We start from the raw sequence: 13272 nt of genomic DNA, 5'->3' as shown, positions 1-13272 counted from the left end.
TTAATGAACAATAGCCTTTTTATCGTGCAGTAAACTATACAATGTGGTATTATTAAAGATGAAAAATCATTTATTTTTAATCAGTGCACACTGCCTGTTAGAGTCTTGACTTTTGTGGCAGCAAACATCCCGTTTTCATGTAACTGTACTTGGAAGGGCAAAAGGGAATAGAAAAAAATATGCTATACAAAGTAATTGGATCACAATAGAATGTTCTTCCAAGTGTGTTTTGCTGTGTCAATAGCTTTAAGAAAACCTCCCCTTCTAGAGTAACATCATATTTAAGAGAATTACTCTTCACTAACTGAACTCACACTTTTAAAAAAAGAAACAGTCCTTAGGGTACCTTCCTTTGGGATCAATTCCAGCCCCCTTTAAAAATGTAAAACTAATTTCAACTCACTGAAGGAAACCATTTAGTTTATCACTCCTCCTCCAAGATTTTTTCCTATTCAGACTAGGATCCAAGCAGAACAGAAGTCAAATGTCCACTGAGAAAAAGAGGAAAACAGTAAATACCATGTATTTTGCTAGAAAGAAAACAACATATTTAATGTACATCTGTAGAACTCAAAGCTGTCACATGGAAAAATAGCAGAACAAAAGGTCAGGATCTTAATTAACTCTGGAAAAGGATGACACACAATGCAGGCTTTTAATATGATGCTACTTACTGCAGTCCAGAGGAGGCTCCATTAAAGTATTTGGGTATTTGCCATATTTATATGGACGAAGCATTCAGTTGGACCAATTTCTAGGTTAAGAACAGCCCTAGTTACTTGTGACAGGGTTATATAAAGCCTAAGCAGCCCTGAAACTAGGAAAAAAAGATAAATCAGAGGTGACGTTGGGCCAAAGGCAGATTCAAAAGTGTGCACAAGTCAGTGAAATTAAATAACTTTTTCCTAGTTGTTTTTTTAAAGATCAGCTTGTCTCTTATGAAATATTTTGAAAAGGATTCAATTTGGCCACAATTCTGGTTTTATATTATATGTTGTACTTTATATGTTTATCTTTGGTTAATAACTAACAACTTTTGAACACGAAAACACAATCCTGGGATCAGATTAATCACAGGACAGGATGTGTTTTAACATTTATTAATAAAATACATCCTTATTTCTTATTTATTTGCAGCTGAATTTTAAGGAATCTTGTCTTTTTATGAATTTGGTAATTAGAACTGTGTGTTAAATATAAGAAATGTAAACAACAAATAAAAATGACAAATTCTGAAAGAAAAAAAACATTTGCATCCCACTCATGCGTCTGGAAATTGGCTGAAGCATTCACTTGCTCCTTCTGCATAATCCCCACCTGAGAGAGGGCCAAATCCCTTCTCCTCCCTTAGAGCAGAGCCACTGAAGCTCCTGAAAGTACTTGCCTGAGAAAAACAAGAGGGATTTAGCCTATAATGATCTGTTTGCAACATCAATATTTCCCATAGTAATTCATTCAGATGTCCCAAACAGAGGATATTAACTCCAGGTGGAAAGCAGGCAGCTGCAACACATGAACTGTTAATGATGAAAATGTTTTCCTGCAAATGTCCTTCATAAAATGAAAAGGAAGAAAAATACAGAAAATTATACATAAACTCAAATGATTTCTTACTACTACAGAATGCTTTTCAAAGTTTTTCCACAAGGCATCAGCTGCTCTATAAGGATGAATATCTTAGTAGCTTTGTCTATATGATCAATTTATTTATTTTACTAAATATAAAGTCTTGCTTACTTCAAGATGTCCACCATATGTGATCATAATTAAGGGTCTCAGATGCTGTAGCTTGTATGTTAACAAAACCTCCACTAAAGTACAGTGAAGATTTGGGTGCTCAAGCATGCAGGAACAGGCTCCCAGTGAAATGATAAAATGGGAATATTGACAATTGATTTCATTCTGCCCTGCTGTTGGCTTGATTCTATGTAGAGGCAATTCCCTCAACAACTCTCACTGATTTCAACAAGAGTTGAAGGCACTCAGCATCTCTCAAAAATGAGTGGTGTTTCTGCAGGCCCTGATTTGGCCAGGTACATAAGCACATTACACATTACTTGCAGTTAGGCATCTCATTGACTTCACTGGAACTGTACATATTCATAAAGCTAGGCACATGCTTACAGTACCTTGCTGAATCAGGGCCTATATTTTTAAATACTTTTGAGTTTTATTGCTATTTTTCTATTTCAAAATGGAACAAGACAGATGATTTCTAAGTGGCTCAATACCTTTCTTAATGTTCATTTCTAAATATTCCTAGCTATTTTGCTGAACCAAATAATACACTACAGTAGCTATTTACAGCTTTGCACCATATCAGACTGTACGTGGTACCATGTAGATTGAAGCATAGAATACAATTATTTAGCAAAAATTATTAAAATGCCTGAATCCAACTTTTCACATACAAAAATATATTTTTATTACAACACTGAACAGTTAAGGCCACAACACTTCAGTAACATTCTGATAAGCTCATCAGTTTCAATTACTAAAATTATCAAAAGAAATAAATACCAAAACCATGGTCTTCAAGTCCAAAACCAAGGCAAACAACTTAATTATTTTTTAAAAATCTGTCATCAGTAATAATAAGTCATAATTGTTTTCAAGTATAAATTGCAACATGTGCTTGCAGCCTGTCAAATATATATTCTGACAGCATTACAGTATTACACAAGTAGAGGACTTGGTCTTTCTGCCCTGGTTAGTTGTGGTTTCCTTAGGATTCTCCCTCGTGTGATTTTGGTTTTCGTCTTTCCTGTCATCGCCAGATAAGCCTGCTTCCTTTCCTTTATCCTTTTCACTTTGGAGTGGCTTTTCAGATTTACCTTCATTGCTGTTATGTACATTTTTCTGACTCGTCAACGACTTTCGCTTAAACAGAGAAAACTAAAATAAAAGATGATATATTACCCCCCTAGACAATTAATAGTGATTTTCAAGATGTACAAAAAAGCCTGCACACAAGTTAAAAGTTGCACTCTCAAATGATCTTAGGCCACACAGTTATGTTTGGTAAAATAAACAATAAAAAACACATCAGAAAATGAAACTGAGCTTACACTGATGAACAACACAAGTTTGTTTACGGAGACCAAACTCAGCAAATTGCAAGAAGTAAACAAACAGCATAAATGATGAAAAATAAATTAAATGTGTAATATTTTTTCAGTTTTAAGAATTAGAGCTCAAAAAATTAATCACGATTAAAAAAAATTGCTATCAGAGTTTTAATCGCACTGTTAAACAATTGAAATTTATTAAATATTTTTGGATGTTTTTCTACATTTTCAAATATATTGATTTCAATTACAACACAGAATACAAAGTGTACAGTGCTTACTTTATATTATTATTTTTTTCAATTCACCTCATACAAGTACTGTAGTACAATCTCTTTATGGTGAAAGTGCAGCGTATAAATATAGATTTTTTTTTTGTTACATAACTGCACTCAAGAACAAAACAATGTAAAACTTTAGATCATACATGTCCACTCAGTCCTACTTCTTGTTCAGTCAATTGCTAAGACAAACAAGTTTATTTACCTTTACGGGAGATAATGCTTCCCGCTTCTTATTTACAATGTCACCTGAAAGTGAGAACAGGCGTTCGCATGGAACTATTGTAGCAGGCATTACAAGGTATTTATGTGCCAGATACGCTAAACATTCATATGCCCCCTCACACTTCAGCCACCATTCCAGAGGACATGCTTCCAGGCTGATGACGCTAGTTAAAAAAATAATGCCTTAATTAAATTTGTGACTGAACTCCTTGAGGGAGAACTGTATGTCTCCTGCTCTGTTTTACCTGCATTCTGCCATATATTTCATGTTATTGCAGTCTCGGACGATGACCCAGCAGATGCTGTTCATTTTAAGAACACTTTCATTGCAGATTTGACAACACACAAAGAAGGTACCAATGTGAAATTTCTAAAGATAGCTACAGCACTCGACCCAAGGCTTAAGAATCTGAGAGGAATGAGGTGCGGAGCATGCTTTCAGAAGTCTTAAAAGAGCAACACTCTAATAGCAAAACTACAGAACCTAAACCATCAAAAAAGAAAAGCAACCTTCTGCTGGTGGTATCTGACTCAGATGATGAAAATGAACATGCGTCGGTCTGCATTGCTTTGGACCATTATTGAGCATAACCCATCATCAGCATGGATGCAAGTCCTCTGGAATGGTGGTTGAAGCACGAGGGACATATGAATCTTTAGTGCATCTGGCACGTAAATATCTTGCAACACCGGCTACAACACTGCCATGTGAACGCCTGTTCTCACTTTCAGGTGACATTGTAAACAAGGAGCATTATCTCCTGCAAATGTAAACAAACTTGTTTGTCTGAGCGAGTGGCTGAACAAGAAGTAGGACTGACTGGACTCGTAGGCTCTAAAGTTTTACATTGTGTTATTTTTTAATCCAGTTATTTTTTGTACATAATTCTATACTTGTAAGTTCAACTTTTGTGATAAAGAGATTGCACTACAGTACTTGTATTAGGTGAACTGAAAAATACTACTTCTTTTGTTTTTACAGTGCAAATATTGGTAATAAAAATAAATATAAAGTGAGCACTGTACACTTTGCATTCTGTGTTGTAATTGAAATCAATGTATTTGAAAATGTGGAAAACATCCAAAAATATTTAAATATAATGGTATTCTATTATTGTTTAACAGTGTGATTAATTGCGATTAATTTTTTTAATCACTTGACAGCCCTATTAAGAATTTAAAACCAGATCCTGCAAACATATGTCATGAACAAAGGCAAACCATTTAGTTATATACTTAATTTTAAGTATGTGTGTAGTCCTAATGAAGTCAATGACAACAGACTTTGAAGTTAATGGGACTACTCATGTGCTTAATTTTAAGTGCGTATTTAAATGCTTTGCTGGATTGGGGACAGAGTGCTCAGTACCTTGAATGACTGAGCATTTGAATTCCAACCCTACAAGGCTCCATGTAAGGTGGTCCCCTCTGTAAAGAACTCTATGGATATCCACTCCGTATGTTTTCATCTCAGTAAAACTCAAAGTGGTGAATTATTTCCTTCTTGAGGTACGTTGTATAAGATCAGATAAGAATTATGGGCCTTTCACTGAAGTCATCATAAAGACTTCCAATGACTTTAACAGGAGTTGAATCAGATCCTAAATCTGTGATAGACCCCACAAACCATGAAAAAGATTAGCTCTTAATTATGCAAAGAACAGTCTCATTCATGTCAATACGAGTAATCATGTAAGAAAGAGTTTGCAGGATCAGGCTCGTCATTTGCACCTTTAAAAAAAAATTTAATCTACAAATCCTAGACAGGTTCTCTAATTTATTAATTGTCAGTTGTACAGGAAAACAATCCTATATCTGATTTAAACTAGCTGTTGAAATTGATGAAAACACTACAACATTTATTCAAATAACATTTTAACAGAATGCTTCTTTATACCTGCTTTTTAGGGTGTGATTTCTGGGTTATAATATTATCTTGTTTTCTACAACCTTCTAATTTGGAGAAGATTTTTGAACATGGGGGATAAAATCCTGGCTCCATTTAAGTCAATGGGTGTTTGTCCATCATTTGAGTTCAGTGGGGTCAGGATTTCACCTGGGTGTTTCCATAGCAACAGGTATTGTATGTCAAATGTGTTGGCTACTTCTTCTCAGACTTCTTTACATTTCCAACACTTCAGATAGGACACAGGACTTTGAAATGGGGGACAGTATTCTCTCTGCACCCTCTAAACCACGTTTGTCTTCCTTCTTTGGTCTCTTAGCTCTTTTCCCTTTGCTTGTCCTTTCCCCTACAGATTGTGTCTACGTAGCCCGTGGCAGTCAGAGTCCCAGCCTGGGGTCCAGACACTCCGACTTATGCTACTGCACTAAAAACAACTGTTTAGACAGCCCTTTGAAGTTATGTCTTGGGTTGGAGCATGGGCCCCTCCCTAGGCTTCAGAGCTCAAGATCCAGCCTAAGCCGCAACTTCAAGCACAGTCTACACAGCTATTTTTAGTGCAGTAGCATGAGCTCTGCAAGTCCGAATCTATTGAACCCGGGTTGGGAGGCTCACATGTAGACGTACCCAGAAGCTCTTCACCAGTCGTATTGTGCTGAACCCCCACCTCCACCCTGAGTATTCCTAAGGCTGTTCACATGCCATCAGGTCCACTCTTCCTCTGATTAGCCTCTGGTTCACTCCTTGCTCTACTAAAAATATGGTCACAGTAGGGAATAACTAGAGGAAGAGAGAAAACCTGGTGTGAAAGCAGCATAAACCACTGACACACAATGGGACATATAGAAACATGACAAGATGGTATGACACAAAAAGGGAACTATCTAAACAAGTGAGATGTACAGGAAATGTAGGACACTTAAGAGATAAGCCAGACATCAGTAGTCCAAGTCTGGATATTTCCCCTGTCTCAACCTCTTGCCTTGCTTCCATTATGGTGCCATGGCTCATAATGCTTTCACATGATGGCTTATCCTCTCTATCTGCATATTGGAGTCAATGGAATCACTCATGCAATAAGTTACTGTTGAATGTGAGTAAGGTTCTCAGGCCCTCTGCAATTCCAAGAATGATCCACAATAATGGATACTCTTCAACAGTAGCTGGCACATACAAAGGGATATTAACTGGGGCTTTTCAGTCAGTTATGAAGATGGGGCTCACTTGTGTGGACAAGGATCAAAAATTTCAGTAACTGCTCACCACTATTATTATTATTAGTCATATTACACAGAACTGAAAACTCAGGTGGTTTACCTTTTTAGTCCTTCCAAGTATTCCTCCAGATATTCTATCATCACCACTTTCCAAAATTGCCCCTGAAGAATTGTTCTCAGGATGAGTGTCGGGGGTATTTTCTCTCTCTAAAACAACACAAGACATATTAAACTTTTTTTCACCACTGCAAAAAGAGATCTGTGCTTTTAATTATTTTTAACACTCAGACACACAAATTAGTTCTGCATCTAAAATGGGACAGAATAAAATATTCAGTTCAACTTGATGCCAGCCAAACCTGAACAATTCTGTTTTTATTTTTCTCATTTCCATTTATATTGGTTTACTATGCCCCAGATGTTTGATTTTCAAAAGCAGGATTAATACCAAGGGCATTGGTAAATATGTAAAATATTTTGACTAATCCACCTACAACTGCGTATGGTTAACAGAAGACAGAGTGTATTGCACATGAATTTAGAAAACATATCCTAACCAGCACAGAGTGATTCCTCGTGCAAGAGTTGTATTTCAGCATGAGTCTTTGTTCTGTAGCAACAATACAGAAAGAGATACAAAAATCGAGATGAATTCTATGTCCAAATTGCCCTCTAGTGCCAGCCTTAATGATATAAATCCCCCTGCTAGAATCAAAGAACCCCAGATTTATTGGGGGTTGGGAAAATATTTAAAGATCTGTTCTGGGCTACCTACTGTCCACAATATTGGACAGAGATGCCCTAGCTTCTTTGTAATTAGATGGAGTGATGTGTTACTTAATGATGTATCACTGATTTCCATCAAGGCAATAATCATTTTTTATTCCAGAAGTTGGGGGGGGGGGGGAGAGAGAAGGCTCGCCTTTTTTGCATTCCAACTTGTACATTCTAGTATCTTTCCAAAGAACAGCATAATCTTCCCTGATGTTCTCAAACCTGTAATAAAGCTTTAGGCTCTGTGGCAAAGTACCTTCTCCTCGGCAGGCTCAGTCCTTTTTAGCCTTGGAGATACAGGCTTGGGCAAAGCAAATCCTTCTAGGTAGCACAGGGTCTGGCTAATCCTTCCCTCAGTCAATCCCTTGTGCTTGTTTACTCCCCTTCTGGGGACAGAGCACAGCCTTCCTTACTGCACCTAACTTGCTAGCAGCTTCCCTGCTTCTTTTTTTTTTTTTTTTTTTCTCTCCACCCCCCCTGGCTTCCATGCCAGGGAGGGTTTAAAAAGGTCTCCAGCAGTTGGAGCCAACTGAACCTAATTAATTCCCTGGTAACCCCTGTTCCAGCTGAACCTTATTTCCCCCTGGTTATCTCTCCTCAGTGGATTGGGAGAGGCCTTTTAACCCCCAGGACTAATTACTACTACTCCTCCCTTTGTAGCCATTTGTCCGGGGTTTGCCACAGCTCACTATATCAACCTTGCTGCATACTAACCAACAATTCCAAATTTCATCTGAGATGGTTATCTCTTTCAGTGGTGATGGTAGGAAAATAGATTCCTACTTACAGTGGGCTACATCCAAGTGGTGAAAAGGCTTATGAATTGGCCCTTTTGCAAAATGCCATGCAATGCTAGGGGCTGGTGATGAAGGGGCAGGTGGTCTGGTACAATAAGGTGCAGGAAAAGTGCATCTGGAATGCTGCAGCATTGTCTGCCCCTTTCTTGAAGACTTAGGGGAAATCCTGGTCCCACTGAAGTCAATGGGAGTTTTGCCATTTACTTAAATGGGGCTAGGATTTCACCTGATGAGGTATACCAATTAAGTCAGTTTCTTGGTTTATTAATGTCTGCAGGAAGGTGAGAACAGCCCACGCACCAAGAACTTAAAGGAGTGTGTCCTGGAGCCTGAGAACCAGCTGGAAGGGGAGCCTGATGATTCAAATATGATGCTAAGCAATCAGGAGATAAGGATCCCTCCACACAAGGTATTGTGCTTAACATCCTAGCACCCGCCATCTACCATGGTGATATACTTATGATGTGTTTTGCACAAAGTATGCCTTGTGGGGTATCATTTTAAAAGTCTTGATCTGCTGGGCATTAATATCCTGTTGCATTGTATGTGCTATCATTGTATGTGAAGTTTACTATGTATGTGCTACTGAAATATATGTTGTGAGGTTGTGAACACCCACAAGCAGCCTTTCAGGTACAACAATGAAGAAGCCAGATAGTGCTGATGGCCCACTAAGGGGAATACATGCACTCTTAAGGATTACCCCAAGAACTATACAATGGAAACCTCTCTGAGATGGCATATACACAATGGAGACTGTTTGACTCCCATCACAGCAAAGGATCTTTCCAGCAAGCTGGAAGAAGCCATAAAAGGGGGGAGTGACATCATCATTTGGCTTCATTCCCACAACTCAACACCTGGAAGCAGGTCGGGAAGAAAAAGACTTTGAATGGGGGAGGGTTGTCCCAGGCTGGAAAGGCGTTCTAACCTATGTATGGAATATCTGTAAACTGCTTGTACTATCAGGGTGAGATACTGCTAGAAATCCTGTCTAGTTAATAGAACTCAGATTGCAAATTTGTTTTATTTCTTAGGTTACCAACTTTGATCTGTATGCTATTACTTATAAACACTTAAAATCTATCTTTCTGTGGTTAATAAATCTGTTTTACAGTTTTTATCTAAACAGTGTGTTCTTTGAAGTGTAAAGGGAAATCTGCTCAGGAACATGTGTGTTGTCCTCTCCACACTGAGGGACCGGGTAATAAACTTATACTGGTCAGTCTTCTGGACTACTCATGGATTCTCTCTTCACTACTATTGTAAAGTGGAGGTGGGCACCACCGCAAGTGGAATTTCCCAGAATTCCCAGAGATGAGCAAAATGTCAAGTGGAACTGTAATTTCCTCCCTGTTGCTTTTTTCCAGCAGAACCATTACAACAGTGCAGCAACCCCCCAGTCCTAACTGCTATCTCTGCAATCAGTTCCCTGTAGTTGGCCCAGAACACTGCACAACTAATAGATTTGGCTTCAGTAATGTCTCTTGCAGATGTAAAATTGGCAGTGTTCAGTTACTATATTTCAGCAGACAGTAGGAGTGGAATAACTCTCCTCATCTGAGGAAACTGATGGTATGCTAGACTTATGAGTGCAAAAGCATACAGGGGCTTTTGAAAAATTTTACTCTTGAAAGTGGAACTCAGGTTCCTAGGTCATTCAGGTGCTTTTGAAAATGTTACCCATAATCTTTTCAAGAATTTTGAAATAACATTTTAATTAATCCATGACTGGCAGCCTGTCTTTTTCCCTAGTGTGGTAATGAAGGCAGGCAGCTAATCAGACCCTACAGTTTTCATAATCATATAGATTTCATTTCTTCCTTTGTTTCTGAGTATTCCCCATACAGTTTCATGCATACTAGTTACTAGAAGGGCACCTGAAGAAGTCAGTGTGTGAAGCTCTCTAGTGCTCCCTCCCATCAAAAGTATACAGTCAGCTAAGGGAGTGACACAGCATCCCCACAAGGTGAGACAAGAAACATATGGCAACAAGTTCCCTGTGCCAAACAGTCAGCACAGATACCACTAGAGCCACTACAATGAGTTTGCCACCTGTGAGCCAGAACTTTGATGATTTCTCCTTTAATGGTCTGCCTGTGGCAACAAGCATGTAAAAAAATACAGAATATTCCTGCAAGGAGCATGCCACTATGATAAGCTTCCCCTTCTACACACCCGAAAATATCTTGGGGGGGGGGGGGAAGATTTCATTCTTGGAGTCAAATAAAATTGATAACTTTGCTGTGTTGCTGGCTTTAGAGCATTGCTTTGTATGTCTTACAAAGTGTCTGCATTATTTAACATTTATATAACCTAGATACATATATAAATGTTGCCAGGTAAAATGTGTAGTTTGTATTTAGAAGAGCTGTAATGGTTAGATTCTGAATGGATGTTTTTTGTACCTTGCTGAAGTATTTTCTCTTCTTGGGTGGTCTTCTCTTCCTATAAATAATACATAAAATAATTAAATCTGTATACTGTACTTTCAAAGCCTTTAAAAAAACTATATTTAACTGCAGCATGTGAAATTCATTGTATTTAAAAAAATACATTGTTATATTAGTATAATTCCTGAAAAAATATAGTACCATTGTAGGTATTACTTAATTGGTAAAAGATGAAATAAGATAGATGAACAGGCATGTTATTTTTTTAGTAGCTAATCTTAAAAAAATAGGAAATATATTTATTTAGACAAAGCATTCCAGAATATTTCTTTTGGCTACAAAATAAAATAACTGAATTATAACTGCACCCCTATTGCTATTAAAACCACATACGAATGAAAAACTAACTTGGACTCAAACACAGAGGGTAAGTTTTCAATTTAACAGCATGCATGTTATAAGGAATTATACAGTTAATTTCTTCACAGTACAACAATTTAAAAGAAGTGCATGCTTTACCTCTGTAGTTTCTGCAGTGGTGTTATTGCTCCTTTCTCCCTCAGGTGTTTTACTGTCATGTTCCTCCTTTTCATGCACTTTCCCATCATCATTGCTGCCTCCCTCCTCTTCCCCCTCCTCCTCCTCCTCTTTGTCTGTTATTTCTTCATCATCATCATCATCATCAGTCTCTTCATCTTCAGAAGTTTTTTGATCCTGTGACAAAATGGAAAAAAAAGTAAAACGTTTTTCTGCAGCACTAGTAACCAGTACCCTACAACAGCTCTATGCCTCATACTAGAATGGATTCGGATACTCTGGATCTAACTGTTCCCTTCACAGGCAGCTGAAAATATGAAAAGACAAAAGCATTTTATTTCAGAGTATTATGAGTCCTTATTTAGGCTCTGACCTTGGAGTCTTATTTTAATACCTGCTTTAAGTACAAACTCAACTCAGCCTTAATTCTGGAGCTGTGGCCAGTAATAGCCTTTTTCTAACGAACAACATGTCCCCTTATAACAGAAAAACAATGAATGAATGTGAACGCTTTTTTGGAAATCCTGGTTAATTCTTTTTATTTGATATCTGTGTGAATAATGACATCGGTAATGCTTCCAACACTTTAATAAAAGGAACTTGTTAAATACCACGTTTATTTTTCAGAGAGTTGATTCAAACATGTCCTTTATTATACAAATTAATTATTGATGGCCAGTTAACAGCTGAAGAGTTGAGAAGTAATTACAATGCTAATGAACTAGGTGCAATAGTTAAGGTGCAGGACAGAGTCAAATGATCTGTGCTCTACTCCCAGAATTATCAGGACCTGATTTCCAGAAATGCTGGGTTTCCTCAGCTCCTGTTGACTTCAGTTTGAGTGGTGAGTACTCAGAGCCTCTGGAAAACCAAGCCTTTTGGGCTGGTGCAACTGTTGCACTGCATACTGTAGCCTGTGGACTTTCAATCTGCTGCTCCTCTCCAGGGAAACGGTGGAGAAGTTGGTCCTGCTACTGCTGCAGTTTTTCTGGGCTCTTTGCTCAGCTCTCTTCCTGAGACACAGAAGCCTGCTCTGCCAGTTGTTGAGTAGTTTTCTTAAGAAACTCTTCAACCCTCTTGTAAACAGGGTCACCTCCTCCTCTCAGGTTGATTCAAACACTAAAGTCACAGCAAATGGAATGCTCTGATTCCCTATATTTGATCTCAACCTAGTATAGCACCTTAATATATCTAGGCTTTTCTACAAATACCATTTTTGTTTTTTGCGATAACCATGAAGTATTATGAAAAACCAATCTGCATCAAAGAACATGTCTCTGTGAAAGCTGTTACAAAGAAAGCAAGAGAGTAAATTGTATGATTTACATGACATCATTTAGTCCAATCACCTTTGCTGTGCTAGTTATACAGTTTTGATAACATGAAATGTAATTTTTAAAAAAAAAACAGAAACATTGTCTCTCCTATTGCAAATCTACAATGAACATATAACAGCCTAATCTAAAATTCTAGCTTGGACTTCTAATGACAAATCAGCGGAGCTCTGTTCTCAGTTTATCATTTCACCAGAGAACATAGATGGTATTACATCCTTGCACTGTATGGTTGTTTAGCTACCATTGTTATAGTACATTTAGATATTCCCAGCAATATTTCACAGAAACATTCATTGAGCTATTGAACATAACAGAATGATCCCAATTGTAACTCAAATCAGTGGTTCCTAGCTTTTATTATGTTTTTTTTATGCCTTGTTTTGATTGGTTGGTGGATGGGCCCTCCTCACCTGGTAGCCCCTCACTTCATGCATAGGCATAGTTGCTGTCTCTCCTATTTTCTGTCCATTCTCTCTGGTTTTTTCCTCCTCTCCTTTTTGGCTACACTCTGGTAGTAGCTCACTGTGCCCACTCAGGATACTTGCTGCTCAGGGCAATGGCCATTCATCGGTGGTTCTGTGGGGCTGGGGCACGGGATCTTGCAGCCATGCTGTATTTCATGAAGGTGGACACAAATGCTTGAGCTGATGAGCGCCTTCCTGGATGAGTTGCTCTTATGAGCAGGTGTATTTGAGGCTGCTGCAGGAGCAGGAAGGGTAGGTAGATTTCAGGAAGCTGCC

The 13272-nt window shown here is 38.1% G+C and overlaps 1 protein-coding gene across 3 annotated transcripts in view; it reads right to left on the bottom strand.

Annotated features, from left to right (window-relative positions):
• Window positions 1-373: 373 nt before the first annotated feature.
• The window catches only part of RPGR (retinitis pigmentosa GTPase regulator), a 98143-nt gene continuing 85244 nt past the window's right edge, over window positions 374-13272 (bottom strand). For 2 of the 3 annotated variants that reach the window (XM_045002727.1, XM_045002725.1), the window contains 4 exons: window positions 11178-11372; window positions 10674-10713; window positions 6795-6901; window positions 374-2895 (listed from right to left, as the gene is read on the bottom strand). In XM_045002727.1, the coding sequence (XP_044858662.1) occupies window positions 2668-2895; window positions 6795-6901; window positions 10674-10713; window positions 11178-11372 (570 nt within the window). In that variant the 3' untranslated portion in view covers window positions 374-2667. The remainder of the gene's footprint in view (window positions 2896-6794; window positions 6902-10673; window positions 10714-11177; window positions 11373-13272) is intronic. The other variant, XM_045002726.1, reaches the window with a different exon arrangement.

Source organism: Mauremys mutica, chromosome 1 (assembly GCF_020497125.1).
Source record: "Mauremys mutica isolate MM-2020 ecotype Southern chromosome 1, ASM2049712v1, whole genome shotgun sequence".
NCBI classification, from domain to species: Eukaryota; Metazoa; Chordata; order Testudines; family Geoemydidae; genus Mauremys; species Mauremys mutica.
Note: the sequence above shows the minus strand (reverse complement) of the source record. Positions and strands in the feature narration are given on the sequence as shown.